The 16,078-nt window shown below is 55.0% G+C and overlaps 3 protein-coding genes across 3 annotated transcripts; 1 reads left to right on the plus strand and 2 right to left on the minus strand.

Annotated features, from left to right (window-relative positions):
• Window positions 1–837: 837 nt before the first annotated feature.
• Window positions 838–2,780, plus strand: LOC123100294 (alpha-amylase isozyme 3D-like). Its single transcript, XM_044522238.1, has 3 exons — window positions 838–984; window positions 1,064–2,002; window positions 2,078–2,780. Exons 1-3 carry the CDS (start codon window positions 889–891, stop codon window positions 2,354–2,356), a joined length of 1,314 nt encoding a protein of 437 aa, XP_044378173.1. The 5' UTR covers window positions 838–888; the 3' UTR covers window positions 2,357–2,780.
• A 4,021-nt stretch (window positions 2,781–6,801) lies between these two features.
• Window positions 6,802–7,908, minus strand: LOC123097058 (amino acid transporter AVT1I-like). Its single transcript, XM_044518829.1, has one exon. The coding sequence runs from the start codon at window positions 7,906–7,908 to the stop codon at window positions 6,802–6,804; it is 1,107 nt and encodes a 368-aa protein (XP_044374764.1).
• A 1,072-nt stretch (window positions 7,909–8,980) lies between these two features.
• On the minus strand, window positions 8,981–10,541 carry LOC123100295 (amino acid transporter AVT1I). Its single transcript, XM_044522239.1, has one exon. It carries the CDS (start codon window positions 10,501–10,503, stop codon window positions 9,205–9,207), a length of 1,299 nt encoding a protein of 432 aa, XP_044378174.1. The 5' UTR covers window positions 10,504–10,541; the 3' UTR covers window positions 8,981–9,204.
• Between the last annotated feature and the right edge of the window lie 5,537 nt (window positions 10,542–16,078).

Below are 16,078 nucleotides of genomic sequence, written 5' to 3' on the forward strand. Positions count from 1 at the left end.
TCGTCGGTATCCTCATACCTAGTTCAATCTCGTTACTGGCAAGTCTCTTTACTCGTTCCGTAATGCATCATCCCGTAACTAACTCATTAGTCACATTGCTTGCAAGGCTTATAGTGATGTGCATTATCGAGAGGGCCCAGAGATACCTCTCCGATACACGGAGTGACAAATCCTAATCTCGATCTATGCCAACTCAACAAACACCCTCGGAGACACCTGTAGAGCATCTTTATGATCACCCAATTATGTTGTGACGTTTGATAGCACACAATGTGTTCCTCCAGTATTCGGGACTTTCATAATCTCATAGTCAGAGGAACATGTATGTCATAAAGAAAGCAATAGCAATAAAACTAAACGATCATTATGCTAAGCTAACAGATGGGTCTTGTCCATCACATCATTCTCTAATGATGTGATCCGTTCATCAAATGATAACACATATTTATGGTTAGGAAATTTAACCATCTTTGATTCAACAAGAGGATGCGGGGATCGAGCCGCAGGTCAGCAGTGTGCTATGGTAGAGTAGTTAGCACCGTAGCCCGTAACCGGTAGGACGTTGCAAGCAAAGCAAACCCTCGAGCCGTGATTGCTCCATTGGTTCCTCCTCCGTGTCCGCCGGCCGCCGCCGTATACCTGCTCGCTGACCGTCGAGTCCGCGCGGGGCTACCATTAATGTACTACTACATGACAATGTCTTTATCTAGTACTACGGATATCCACATCCATATCAAGTTATCCACTACAAGTACTAAATCCGATTCCGTTCCTCAACGTTCCCGGCCGCCTCCGACCGCCTACATATATCCCCGGCCCCGGCGGCACAAACAACGGTCATCCTCCATTCCATTCCCTTCTCTTCTCCACAAAGACCGACGACAACAGATGAAGCATTGCAGCAGCCTGTGCCTGCTGCTTCTCGTGGCGCTCTGCAGCTGCTGTACTAACTTGGTCCGAGCCAAGCCACAGATCCTCTTCCAGGTACGTCACTGTGATACGTCGTCACTCGGTAGATGCTTCACTGCTGACTGTTTACTAACGCGATGCACAATGCGCGCAGGGGTTCAACTGGGAGTCGTGGAAGAAGCAGGGGGGCTGGTACAACCACCTCAAGGCCCAGGTCGGCGACATAGCCGACGCCGGCGTCACCCACGTCTGGCTCCCCCCGCCCTCGCACTCCGTCTCCCCCCAGGGCTACATGCCGGGCCGGCTCTACGACCTCGACGCGTCCAGGTACGGCGCGGCGGCGGAGCTCAGGTCCCTGCTCGCGGCCTTCCACGCCAGAGGAATACAGTGCGTGGCCGACGTGGTGATCAACCACCGGACCGCCGACAAGCAGGACGCGCGCGGCGTCTACTGCGCCTTCGAGGGCGGGACGCCCGATGCGCGCCTCGACTGGGGCCCCGCCGAGGTCTGCGCCGACGACGCCACGTACTCGGACGGCACGGGCCACCGCGACACCGGCGACGGCTTCGACGCGGCGCCCGACGTCGACCACCTGAGCCCGCGGGTGCGGAGGGAGCTCTCCGACTGGCTCCGCTGGCTCAAGACCGACGTCGGCTTCGACGGCTGGCGCCTCGACTTCGCCAGGGGCTACTCGCCCGCCGTCGCCAGGACCTACATCGACGCCGTCAGGCTGGGCTTCGTGGTGGCCGAGATATGGAACCCGCTGGCCTACGACGGCGACGGCAGGCCGTCGCACAACCAGGACCGGTGCCGGCAGGGGCTGGTGGACTGGGTGGAGGCGGCGTCGCCGTCGGTCATGGCGTTCGACTTCGCCACCAAGGGGGTGCTGCAGGCGGGCGTGCAGGCCGAGCTGTGGCGGTTGCGTGACCGGTCCGGGAAGGCGGCCGGCATGATCGGCTGGCTGCCGGAGAGGGCCGTCACGTTCGTCGACAACCACGACACCGGGTCGACGCAGAAGCTGTGGCCGTTCCCGGCGGACAAGGTGATGCAGGGCTACGCCTACATCCTCACCCACCCCGGCGTCCCCTGCATCGTAAGTCCTCTTCACGCTTACGCCTCTCCTCTGTCCTCTCTACGTATGTAACACATTGAGATCATCGCGATGCAGTTCTACGACCACATGTTCGAGTGGAACCTGAAGGTGCAGCTGGCCAAGCTGGCGGCGATCAGGGCGCGGAACGGCGTCCACGCCGGGAGCAAGCTGCGGATCCTCGTCGCCGACGCCGACCTGTACGTGGCCGTCGTCGACGAGAGGGTGTTCGTCAAGATCGGGACGAGGTACGACGTGGGCGGCGCGGTGCCGTCGGATTTCCACATCGCGGCGCACGGCAGGGACTACTGCGTCTGGGAGAAAGGCAGCCTCCGTGTCCCGGCCGGGAGGCACTAACGAGCAATGCTACACCTACGTAGCAATCAAACGTAAAGTAACATAATGATTTAGGTGGCATTTTTCAGTTGAAGGAAATTAGGAGAGGGACCCCATCCAGTTGGAGTAGGGGGGCCGGAGGGATTAGCAGTTAGATAATTTCCTTCAACTAAAAAATGCCACCTAAGTCATTACGTTACTTTACGTTTGATTGCTACTCCCTCTAGCCCTCACCTGTTGAGTGCGGACCGAGACACACCACACACCCCCTCCTCTCGTCAAATATCCAACCCTAATAATTTATTACAGTTTCAGCATGTAAACCAAACCAATAACAAAGCAAAGCTTCCCTTGGTATAGGATATACGATGAATGGATGATACTGCTTGGTATCACCGCCCTACCAAACCGTTTCAGTTATGTATACAAGTCAAAATTGTAAATGATAATCTATCATCTGTTTATCCACACCTTGTTTTGCTAACATCTCACTAGCCATGACAATATAGACTAATAAAGCCAATTACTTTGCCGATGAAGCTTCAAAAGGGGGCCAAACACTATCGGCCGATGGCAGGGCTAGATAATATGTACCTCCACTGATCTTCTCTAAGGGCAACTCCAACAGGGTGACACATTTTGTCCGTGCGTATCCGTTTGGGTCGAAACGAACAGAAATCGCAGCCCAACATGCCAACGCAAACCGGCAGCCGTTCATTTTTCATCCTCCCGCGACCCATTTTTTGCCCAAATTTGGGTCGGGTTTGTGTCGACGCGGACATTGCACGGACACACACGACGCCCGCCCTTGTCGAGAAAATTCCTTATATGACACTGTTTTAAATGTTGTTTCCCTGTTTGACACCGAGAAACTTTTTCTTCCCTATCCAACACCGTGTCTAAAATTTATGCCCTTTATGACACTTTTATCTATTTTGAGACTTAACGGTGTTAAATGACACTTGAAAAGATCTATTTGCCCCTAATGTGATATGTGATTAAAATTGTTATGTGGTAGTTTAGCTCCATTATGCGACTATGTCTGCATCTAGTTTAGCTTCAGTACTTCCATGTCAAGACGTTGGCGGTGCATAATAAATCACACAACAAGGTCATGATGTAGATACGGCTACGCACGGAGCTCGCGTGCCAGCGGCTCGCACATCCTGGGCGGCAGCGCGCGGATCTCATGCGGCTTGCGGCGTGGCGTGCAGCGGGCGGCATGGGGCCAGCAAAATTGTACTCCCTCCGTCTGAAAGACGTTTCTTTTAAATGGATGTATCTAGCACTAACTTGATACTAGATATATCCATTTGAGGAACAAGGTTGGGACAAGTTTTTTCCGAACGGAGGGAGTACTACGCGAGGTGCGCCAGTCAGCTATGCGGAGGCATATGGCGGCTGGGAGCAGTGTGTTTGGTAACGGCAGGGCGCACGGTGGTTAGCAGCGTGGCCGGTTTACATCAATAGTAGTTCACGGCAGAGTACGTTAGGGCTCGTTTGGTTTCTGCCTGTGGTAGCCATGCCAACTATTGGCTCGCCAAAAAGTTGGCTGAGGAATCGGACGCCACGCTCTCGCCAATATATTGGAAGCGAAATGAACGAGAGAAGTGGATGGGACTGGGGCGTGCCAATTAATTGGAGCTCATCCAAATAGGCGCCCGTGCTCAGGTCAACGCCAAATTTTTTGCGTGGTAAGTTGGGGCTGCAATCCAAACACCCCCTTAATATCGTAGTCAGTACTCTTTCCGTTTCATAATATAGTGCGTATAGATTTTCTATAAAGTCAAATTTTATAAACTTTGACCAAGTTTACATAGAAAATTATTTATATCTACAATACCAAATGTATATAATATAAAAGTATGTCTTGTGATGTATCTAAGCATATGTATTTGATATTCTAGATGTATATGATTTTCTCTACAAATTTGATCAAGGTTTATAAAGTTTAACTTAAAAAAAATTATATGCGCTACATTGTGAAACGAAGAGAGTAGTGTACAACAAGCCAGTAACTTAATAGAGTTGAGGTTGAACGAAAGAAAATAAACAGGACCGACAAGATCATGTGGCCATCAACCGCCTCGTGTGTTCGTGTTGTGGCCATCAGCCAGCCAACATAGAATCGATCAAGCGAGAGATCGGCTGCTTAGCTAGCTTCGTCTAGTACGTATAGCAGTACACGTCCAACTAGAATCGATCCACGTGTCTGCCTGCTTGTTTCTTGGTGTATATGTGCACATTATCATCTACGTCTCTGCGGAACCCATTAGCTTGGAAAATACTCGAGCTAGCCTGTAGGTCTGTACGCCGGAAAGCACTTGGCTACAACGCCGTCAAGGTTGGGACCAAGGCACAAAATGAGTCGGTCGGATACTCACATCCACGTAAAATTTCGATCACATAACATATATGGAGGAAATAGGTCTTTTCATGTGTCATTTAACACCGTTAAGACTCAAAATGGATGATAGTGTCATAAAGGGCATAAAATGTAAACCCGGTGTTAAATAAGGAAGACAATTCTTTTCAATATCAAATAAGGCAACAAATTTTAAGACGATGTTAAATAAGGAATTCTCTTGCCCTTGTCCTCCCCCTACCCCGCCTGTCGGTGGCACCACACCCATTCCCCCCTCCCCCTACGCACATGAAACCTCCGGCCACACCGCCATCACCGCCGCCTACCACTTTAGGCCGCACCGACGCTGCCCAGGTCGCCGCCCGCATCCACACATTTCCCCTACCTCAACGTCGCATCTGATGCCCCCTCTTGCCGGCGTTGGTGGTCTCTTTCCACCGCCGTCGTAGCACCTCCATGGCCACACCACCACATTGACTCCACCGCCGCCTTCCTAGCTCCAAGCCTGCCCGCCACGCTCCACGACAGCCTCCACTTCAACAGACGTGCTGCCTGTGCGGGGGAGAGGCGCGGGGCTCTTCACCATCCGGCTTCTCGACCACTATTTTGGGGATCAAGGTAATGACACCAAAGTTCAAGCGCACCATGTCGAGAGTCCCAATATAAAATTCGTGGAACATCGGCATGACCGAGACTAAAACTGCAGCTAAAACTTCTGGAAGAAGGCCACCAGCAGGCCGCCTGGGCCAGGTGCCTAGCCAGCCTTCATGTCAGCAATTCCCTACCCACCTCCTCCGACGAGAAAGGCGGAGATGGTTTCACATTCTCAGTGGCAGAAACTTTAGCTGCTACTGGCAATAATCATCAGTTGGAGAAACCCCATAGTAGGGTTCGGCCATGAAGAGCTCCTTATACAAGGAGTAAATGCGTGTCACGATATCTCCTGACTGCTCAAGGAGGACATCTCCCTCCCACAAACAAGGAATAGAGCATTTGGGACGCCGCCCATTAGCAATAGCCTGGCAATAGGCGGTATTAGCGTCCCTCTTCTAATTGCCAATTCTGACACCCCCACCCCCATCGCCTCACGCTGTCAGAAAAGCTCTTCACCCTTGAAGATCTCCATAAGAGAGGCTTTGAGGGTGTACCGCACGAGCCACTCATCGGCAGAGAGGCTAACGTCGTGACAATCACATCCAACACCTTGATCTAGTCAAGCACCAAGATTGCCCCTCCCACCCACCCACACATGAATTGTCGCAGTGATTTGTCACTGTGATGCCAATGCCGACAACACAGAACACCCTACGCGGAGCAGCAGCCGCCTTCACCCACCTAAGCTGCACTGCTTCCACAAAACCTGATGCAATAGCCCCAAGGTTTCAAAGTGGAAACACTTCGATCCAGGGGGCACCCTCCCCCGACGAGAAAAGCAGGGGTGAGTGCTGAGAGCCAAATTCAGGTAACTGCCTTTAGGGAGCATAGCGGAAAAGCCACCTTCCACTGAACGGACGCAAGGACCAAATCCAATACACCCTGGATTGGATTGAGCTCTCTATTAGTCCAAGTAACCTAGCCCTCACGTGAACGATCTCGCGAAGAATCATCTCCGCAATGTAGTCATTGAAAAGAGGCATGCACCGAATGTCCACAATAGTCGAGTTTTTGTCCACGCTCCGCCAAATCAGATTGAAGTCCCCCGTCACCACCACCGAGATAGTACTTCGATCAACCTCGGCCTTCCGCTCAGATAGAAAAACTGAAGACCGCCCGTGGTCAGCCGGGTAATTATCACCTCTCAACTGAGGTTCAAACATCTTTCGGCCAGAGACATGCTAAGAAAGAACTTCCTGCGATCCATATCCTTAGCTACGAAAATGACCTCCTTGACACCCAGCAGAATGGCCCCCGAGTGTGAATATCGAAGTCGATAATTAATGGTCCTTTTTTTTTTTGCAAATCAACGGATTCAAAATTAGGGATGACCTTCACTTTATCTTACATACACTAAGATCACTCGGTTTGTTTTGTTTGTACTACTCCCTCCGTCTCAAAATAAATGTCTAGCATAGCACAGTTAATAGGAAGTACTAGCTATCTGTCAGAAAGTGCCTATGATGTCCAACAAAGAAGTGTAGGTGCCAGTGATGGCAACGAACGCCCCTAGCAGCAGGATGGCCACGATTGCCGCGACCTCGACCCGGCGTAGGCCTTTGGCTCTGTAGATCTTGAGGTAGCAGAGGCAGGGGAAGAAGACTGTGGCTATGACGCTGAGGAAGGAACCGATGAAGGACATGAGGAACCCGAAGAACGGCACCATGGACGCCACTGCGACCGTGCTCACGAGAAGGGCGGTGCTAACGGCCACCCTCGCCGACCCACTCCCCACGAGCGAGAACGTCTCCTCGATCGCCGACGTGATGGGCGCGACGAGCAGCGCGTACTTGGTCAGCGGGTTGACGAGGGTCATGACGATGGCGATCTTGGTGTAGAGCCTCCCTGATGGCAGGTCGAGCGTCACCTGCGACTGCACGTTGTCTCCGTAGATGAGGTAGTCCAGCACCGCCGTGAGCCCGTAGTTGAGGCTGCAGAGCACCGAGGAGAAGTGCAGCACTTGGGAGAAGCGCTCGCGGTTCTTCATGGACGAGTATATCGTGGGAAAGACGGCGTGGCCGGTGAAGCAGACGAAGTAGAGGCCGAGGGAGGTGGGCAGGCCGGCGAGGTTGAGGACGTTGCCGCTCCCGCCGAACCCGGACTCAGAGACGCCGGCCCACACAAGCGACGCCGTCAAGGCCGCAGACGCGACGAGCAGCTCCACGCCGGCGCCGGGGAAGAGCTTGTCGAGGTTGTCGCCCTCGAGGACCAGGAAGCTGATGGCGACGAGGTAGAGCTCCACGTACATGAACACGGCGACGGTTCTCCGGCCGGCGGCGCCGAAGGCCAGCTGGCCGACGTCCGGGTAGGTGGCGACGGAGCCGTCGGCGCGCATGCAGAGCGCTATGAGCGTGCCGGTGTAGTAGCAGACGGCGCCGACGAGGGCGAAGAGCGCCAGGCTTAGCTCGAAGCCCGCCGGCCACGTTCCACGACAGCCTCCACTTCGACAAATGTGCTGCCTGTGTGGGGGAGAGGCGCGGGGCTCTTCACCATCCGGATTCTCGACCACTATTTTGGGGATCAGGGTAATGACACCAAAGTTCAAGCACACCATGTCGAGAGTCCCGATATAAAATTCATGAAACATCAGCATGATCAGAGGCCGAAATTGTAGCCAAAACTTTTGGAAGAAGGCCACCGGCAGGCCGCCTGGGCCTGGTGCCTAGCTAGACTTCATATTAGCAATCCCCTGCCCACCTCCTCCGACGAGAAAGGCAGAGATAGTTTCACATTCTCAGTGGCAGAAACTTTGGCTGCTACTGGCCAATAATCATCAGCCGGAGAAATCCTATAGTAGGGTTCTGCCATGAAGAGCTCCTTATACAAGGAGTAAATGTGTGTCACGATATCTCCTGACTGCTCAAGGAGGACATCTCCCTCCACAAATAAGGGATAGAGCATTTGAGACGCCGCCCATTAGCAATAGCCTGGAAATAGGCGGTATTAGCGCCCCCCCCGCCCCCTTCGAAGAGCCAAGACACCCCCACCCCCTCTGCCCGACGCTGCCAAGAAAGCTCTTCACCCTTGAAGATCTCCATAAAAAAGGCTTCGAGGGTGTAGCGCACGAGCCACTCATCGACAGAGAGGCCAACGTCGTCAACAATCACATCCAACGCCTTGATCTGGTCAAGGAGGGCCTTCTTACGGGCCCTCAAATCAGCACCAAGATTGCCCCCCACCCACACATGAACCGCCGCACTGATTTGGCACAATGATGCCAAATGTCGACAACACACAACACCCTAGGCGGTAGCCGCCTCCGCCCACCTAAGCTGCACTGCTTCCACAAAACCCTGGTTGCAATAGCCTCGAGGTTTCAAAGTGAAAACGCTTCGATCTAGGGGGCACCCTCCCCCGGCAAGAAAAACAGGGGTGAGTGATTAGAACCAATACGTGTAACCGCCTTTAGGGAGCATAGCGAAAAGGGTCTGTCTAGGACACATCTAGATCTGACATAGTTATGTCACATCTAAGCTGATGTTTACTTTGTTTGTGGTCTATTTTTTTGTCCTAGTTTTTTTTGTTGCTGTATTATATATTTGTGGAAGCTTAGATGTGACATTCTTAAAAAACTTCTAGATGTGAATTAGGCAAACTGTAGCGAAAAAGCCACCTCCCACTGAACGTACATAAGGACCAAATCCAATACACTCTGGATTGGGTTGAACTCTTTAATTGTCCAAGTAAACCTTAGCCCCCACGCATCTGATCTCGCGAAGAGCCATCTCCGCAGTGTAGTCAACGGATTCTCAAAAGAGGGATGACCTTCACTTTATCTTATGTACATTAGGATCACTCGGCTTTTTGTTTGTACTATATGCTAGCACAGCTAAATGGAATTATCTCTTAATTAGAAAGTGCCTATGATGTCCAACAAAGAAGAGTAGGTGCCAGTGACGGCAACAAACGCCCCGAGCAGCAGGATGGCGACGATGGCAGCGACCTCGACACGGCGTAGGCCTTTGGCTTTGTAGATCTTGAGGTAGCAGAGGCAGGGGAAGAAGACTGTGGCCATGACGCTGAGCAAGGAACCGATGAAGGACATGAGGAACCCGAAGAAGGGCACCATGGACGCCACCGCGACCGTGCTGACAAGAACGGCGGTGCTGACGGCCACCCTCGCCGGCCCACTCCCCGCGAGCGAGAACCTCTCCTCGATCGCCGACGTGATGGGCGCAACGAGCAGCGCGTACTTGGTCAGCGGGTTGACGAGAGTCATCACGATGGCGATCTTGGTGTAGACCCTCCCTGATGGCAAGTTGAGCGTCACCTGCGACTGCACGTCGTCTCCGTAGATGAGGTAGCCCAGCACCGCCGTGAGTCCGTAGTTGAGGCTGCAGAGCACCGAGGAGAAGAGCAGCACTTGGGAGAATTGCTTGCTGTTCTTCATGGACGAGTATATCGTGGGAAAGACGGCATGGCCGGTGAAGCAGACGAAGTAGAGGCCGAGGGAGGTGGGCAGACCGGCGAGGTTGAGGACGTTGCCGCTCCCGCGGAACCCGGACTCAGAGACGCCGGCCCACACAAGCGACGCCGTCAAGGCCGCAGACGCGACGAGCCCGAGCGCCGACACGTAGGCGAGCACGCCGAGGTTCTTGAGCCAGGTGGTGGGCAGCACGACGGCGCCGGCCAGGACGATGAAGAGCTGCTTCCCGCGCAGTTGGTAGCCGGCAGGCAGCTCCACGCTGGCGCCGGGGAAGAGCTTGTCGAGGTTGTCGCCCTCGAGGACCAGGAAGCTGATGGCGACGAGGTAGAGCTCCACGTACATGAACACGGCGACGGTTCTCCGGCCGGCGGCGCCGAAGGCCAGCTGGCCGACGTCCGGGTAGGTGGCGACGGAGCCGTCGGCGCGCATGCAGCGCGCTATGAGCGTGCCGGTGTAGTAGCAGACGGCGCCGACGAGGGCGAAGAGCGCCAGGCTGAGCCACCCTCCCCGCGACACCGCGTAGGGCATGGTGAGCACCCCGATGCCCGAGACGGCGTTGGTGAGGTTGAGGCACGTCCTGGAGAAGGAGGCGCCGGCGCTGCGATACGGAGGGAGCTGCGCCTCGGCGTCGCCGTCAACAACTCGTTTCCCCGTAGCCGTGAGAAGAGGCTCGCCGAGGGGGCTCGCCGTCGCGGCGAGGCGGCTCGTCTTGTGGTCTTCCATCTTTGAACGGCCAGAAGATAGATGATGCGGCTGATCGTTCGGACGATTTATATAGTGCCGCGCGCCTTGCCTGGCTGCGCGCGGGGCTGTTTATAGTGCGGCGCCCCTGCCGGCCGGTCTGTCGTCAGTTTGCCAACGCATGCAAACGATGACTCCAACATCGGTCAGTCAAGAGATTTTGACACGTGAAACACGATCTATAATGAGTTTTTCACCTTTGCTCCACTCATGTGGTCCATGCAAATGCAACCACACTGTAATAACGGAAAAAATATGTGTATGTGTGGTGGAAGCCACGGTGAGTGGACTCGAGTCAACTTCACCCTCGTCGCGTCGCTACCTTCGCGTACGTGCTAGGACACGGTCGATATGCGTGTGGTCATGATAACCGTGCGTTTTCAATGCAGGCACGTGCATGAGAACCGTGTAACTCCTCGTATCCACAAAAGAAAACTAGCCTGTTTTAGAGAGTGTTGGAAACGAGAGTTTGGCAATGCTTCACGATGTATTGATCGGTGCAAAGCGTACGTATATATGGAGTATAAGGTGGGCCACAACCTCAACTATACAATGACTAAGAGGTGGGCCAGGCTATACAATATACATGCACAAAACCATATATTCAACACCCTCCGCATTCGAAGCGTCGCCGGAGACGCAAATACTGGATCTGAACTCCTCGAAGACAGAAGTAGGCAATCCTTTTGTCATGACATCGGCGAACTGCTGCGCCGTCGGGACGTGGAGGACCCAGATGCGCCCAAGAGCCACCTGCTCACGAACGAAGTGTATATCGAGCTCAATATGCTTCGTTCGACGATGGTGGACCGGGTTGGCGGAGAGGCAGACGGCGGAGACGTTGTCGCAGTAGACGAGCGTGGCCTTATGAACATCACAAAGCAACTCCTGGAGTAGCTGACGGAGCCAAGAGCATTTAGCAACGGCGTTAGCCACTGCTCGATACTCAGCCTCGGCACTCGAGCGGGAGACGGTGGGCTGTCGCTTGGAGGACCAAGAGATCAGGGACGGCCCAAGGTAGACACAGTACCCTGAGGTGGAGCGCCTGTGTCCGGGCAGCCGGCCCAGTCCACATCAGAGTAGGCGATGAGGTCGGTGGAGGCGGAGGCCGTCAGCGTAAGTCCCAAGGACTGGGTGCCGCGTATGTATCGGAGGATACGCTTCACTAGAGTCCAGTGAGAGTCGTGCGGAGCATGCATGTGAAGACAGACCTGCTGAACAGCATACTGCAAGTCGGGGCGCGTCAGGGTCAGGTACTGCAAGGCGCCCACAATGGAGCGGTAGAATGATGCATCAGATGCAGGCGAACCCTCCAAAGCGGAAACCTTGGCCTCGGTGTCGACGGGCGTGGGAGCGGGCTTGTAGTTAAGCATGCCAGCTCGGTCGAGAAGCTCATGGGCATAGCGCTGATGCAGGAAGAACCCATCTGGCCGCCGAACCACCTCAATGCCAAGGAAGTAATGCAGAGGACCCAAGTCCTTCAGGGCAAACTCATCGCGAAGACGAGCAGTGAGCCGCTGAAGAAGCGCGACAGTGGATGCCGTCAGAATGATGTCATCGACGTACAGCAGCAAGTAGGCCGTGTCAACTCCGTGATGATACACGAAGAGGGACGCATCGGAGCGAGTCGATGTAAATCCGAGCGTCTGCAGGAAGGCGGCGATGCGCTGGTACCAGGTCCGAGGTGCCTGCTTCAACCCGTAAAGAGAACGGGAGAGCAAGCACACATGATCTGGATGCGTGGCGTCGACGAAGCCGGTTGGCTGCTCACATAACACCTGCTCAGCCAGGTGGCCGTGCAAGAAGGCGTTGGACACGTCCAACTGATGCACAGGCCAAGCTCGAGACACGGCTAGCTGGAGCACGACGCGGATCATAAGCACGGCTAGTCCGGACGAGTCTTGTGTCGAAAGACCCACTTGCCTGTGATGATGTTGGCACGGGGCGGCCGAGGGACGAACTGCCAGGTACGGTTCCGTTGGAGCGCGTGAACTATTCCTGCATCGCGGCGAGCCAATGAGGATCCGAAGGGCGGCTCGAGCTGACGATGGGAGAGAAGACGGCTCAGAGACGGAAGCAGCGAGAAGGTACTCATCGCTGGGGTACCACGTGCTCGGTCGGAGGGTGCCAGCCCGAGAGCGAGTCATCGGGCGGGGCAACGGGTCCGGAGTGGAGACGGGCGACGACGAAGAAGAGCCCGCCTCCTCTGAGACCGACGCGGGCGAGGCCGCAGGCATGGCCGCCAGCGAGACCGCCGTGGGCGAAGCGGCCGCACGCGAGGCGGCGGGCGAGGCCGCCGGTCTGGTTGAGGCCGGGGACGCCAGGGGCGTCGCGGGCGCCGAGGGAGGTGCGGCCCCTAGGGCAGCCAATTGGGGAGAAACTCGACCCGTAGCGCGGGGGGCACCCTCAAAGCCGGGAGGCGGCCCAAGAGAGGCACGAGAGCGGCCGTCACCGGGAGCGGGCAAAGCCGCAACATCCGAAGGTACCTGCTGGAACGGAAAAAACATCTCATCAAAGTAAACGTGTTGGGGGGATAGCCTTTGGTGTTGGGGGGATAGCCGAGAAAGATGCAGGCCATAGACCGAGGTGCGAGCTTATGAGGAGAAGTGGAAGCGATGCTGGGGTAGCAAAGGCAACCGAAAATGCGGAGCTCAGCATAGGAAGGTGGCGTGCCAAACAAGAGGTGATGAGGTGCAAAATTCCCGCGAGTGCGACAAGGACGAATGTTAATGAGTAGTGATGCGGTGGCGAGCGCGTCGGGCCAAAAACGTGGTGGCACGTTGGCGTGAAAGAGGAGGGTGCGAACGGAATCATTAAGAGTGCGAAGCACACGCTCAGCGCGGCCGTTTTGTTGCGAAGTGTACGGGCACGTGAGACGAAAGATCGTGCCGTGTGTGGCGAGAAGGTTGCGGATCGCAAGGTCATCAAACTCCTTCCCGTTGTCTGTTTGCAACGCATGAATGGGACGTCCAAACTGCATGGAGACATAGGAGTAAAAAGCGGTGAGAGTGGCAACAGAGTCCGACTTTCACCGCAACGGGAAGGTCCACACATAGTGCGAAAAATCATCAAGTATGACAAGGTAATAAAGATAGCCTGTGTTACTTGCAACAAGAGAGGTCAAAACATCACTATGAATTAACTCAAATGGGTATGATGCGACATGCGAGGAAGTGCTAAAAGGAAGACGAACATGTTTGCCGAGACGACAAGCATGACAAGTGTGATCGTCGATCTTATTACACGTGAATGAAAAACTCCGAAGAATATGACGAACGGTGATGTTGGGATGACCGAGACGAGCGTGCCAAAGGTCCACTCCGGCGGAAAGCGCCATGGGTGCAGCGACGGAGGAGGTAGATGAGTGGACCGGGTAGAGCTCGTCGGGGTTGTCACATCGGTGGAGCACCATCCAGGTACGGGCATCCTTAACAGAAAACCCAAACATGTCAAATTCAACGGTAACAGGATTTTCACGTGTAAGAGAATGAACGGAAACAAGATTTTTAATGATGTCAGGAGAGACAAGCACATTAGAAAGATATAATGGCATGGAGTTAGAAGGAAAAGTAGGATGGCCGACATGAGTAATAGGCATGGAAGAGCCGTCACCCACGGTAATGCGAGCAGCGGTGTGAATGGGGTGAGCGGCAAGAAGGTTACCGGGGTTGGGGGACATGTGAGCCATGGCTCCGGTGTCCTTATACCAGTCGCCACCGCCAGTGTACTGCTGCGGCGTGGGGGCGGTGTGGAGGGCCTCTAGGAGCGCGGGGTCCCAAGGCGCCGGTGGGAGAGCCAGGGCGGACGGCGCCGGCTGAGGCAGGAGCGCCACAAACCCACCGGCCGGAGGCAGCCCATAGACCGCAGAGGGGCCATAGAGCGGCATGGGCTGGTACGCCTGAGGGGCCGCGTGAAGCGCCTGATGAGCGGCCGGGCGGGCGCCGAAGAGGCCCGGAGCGGGCCTCGGCGGGGCGGTGGGCGGCGCACCGCTGCGAGTACCGGCAGTGAGGGCGGTGTGGGTGGCCCGGGTGCGTGACATCCGCATCCGCCTCTCCTCCAACTTCAGGAAGGCGACGATCTTGGGGATCGTCGGGTTGGTGATGAAGCGGATGTTGGAGGCGGCGTTCCCGAAATCGTCGCTCAGGCCGGCGATGAGGGTGCTGAGTAGGAGCTCGTCGGAGACCTTCTCACCAAGCTCACGGAGCTCATCAACAAGCTTCTTGAGGCGCATGCAGTAATCGTCGACAGATGGGTCAAGCTACTGGCACCCAAAAAACTCGCCGTGCAAGAAAACCTTGCGTTGGAGCGCATTGTCGGTGAAGAGGCCGTTGAGCTTGGTCCAAACGGCGTGAGCATCATCGTCGGCGGAGACCGCCGTGTGGAAGAGGTCCTTCGAGATGGTGGTGTAGAACCAACGAATGAGGATGGCGTCGATGGACATCCACTCCTCATCGTCCTTCATGAAGTGGGAATCCATGGAGCCATCGATATGATCCCGGATGTTGTACTCGCGGAACACAAGGGAGAAGTACGTCTTCCACGCAAAGTAGGTAGAGGTGAGGTGGTCGAGGACGACGGGAACCCGAGCGAGGATGTTGAGGTCGCGGATGACAACGGGATCGGGGCATTCGAACGGATTGGTGCGGCGGCTGCGGGTGGTGCCGGAGGAGCCAGGGGAGGCCATGGGGAGACGAGGGCGGCGGCGTCATGCGAGAAGCGGCGCGGCGGATGGGAGGCGGCGCGGCCGAAGGGCGGCGCGGCAGGTTGGGGGGCGGAAGCGGGGCGGCGGCGCACACGGGGCGGCGGTCGCGACGGCGTGGGGTACATGGCGGCGACGGCGGTGGTGGTGTTGGGCGGCGGCGGCGATGAGATCGCGGCGGCAGCGGCGGCACAGGGTTAGGGTTAGGATCTTAGGTATGATACCTTGTTGGAAACGAGAGTTTGGCAATGCTTCACGATGTATTGATCGGTGCAAAGCGCACGTATATATGGAGTACAAGGTGGGCCACAACCTCAACTATACAATGACTAGGAGGTGGGCCAGGCTATACAATATACATGCACAAAACCATATATTCAACAGAGAGGACCTGAGCAACCTGTCATTTTTTAACACAGTACAGACACACATACACTCATTCTTATGAACGAACGCACACATATCCTATCCCTATGAATACCTCTGAGAGACTGAGTCGGCACATCATCTTGAGATTGACGAAGTTGTCACAGATGCCTTCATAATCGACGGAAACATCTTCTCCCACTGAGCGCACATCACCGAAAGGCCTAAATAAATCCAGGTAATCCCGTGTTTGGATGGTTGGAAGGATGGTTATACCTTTAGCCCACACTCCCACACTATAGGAAAATCTATCATTGCATAGCGTTCGGCTATTCGTTGAGTGTTTTTTCACGGGTACGCATCAACAATGAGGCACTTTTTGGGTACCTTTTAAAAAATATTCAGCCTATTTAATGGTACATAGTACTCCGGGTCTTCACCATGTGTAGCCAGAAAAATAGTAAGTATAATTTTAAATAGATTCCGTGGGTG

The sequence above is a fragment of the Triticum aestivum genome, chromosome 4D (genome assembly GCF_018294505.1).
Source record: "Triticum aestivum cultivar Chinese Spring chromosome 4D, IWGSC CS RefSeq v2.1, whole genome shotgun sequence".
Lineage (NCBI taxonomy): Eukaryota > Viridiplantae > Streptophyta > Magnoliopsida > Poales > Poaceae > Triticum > Triticum aestivum.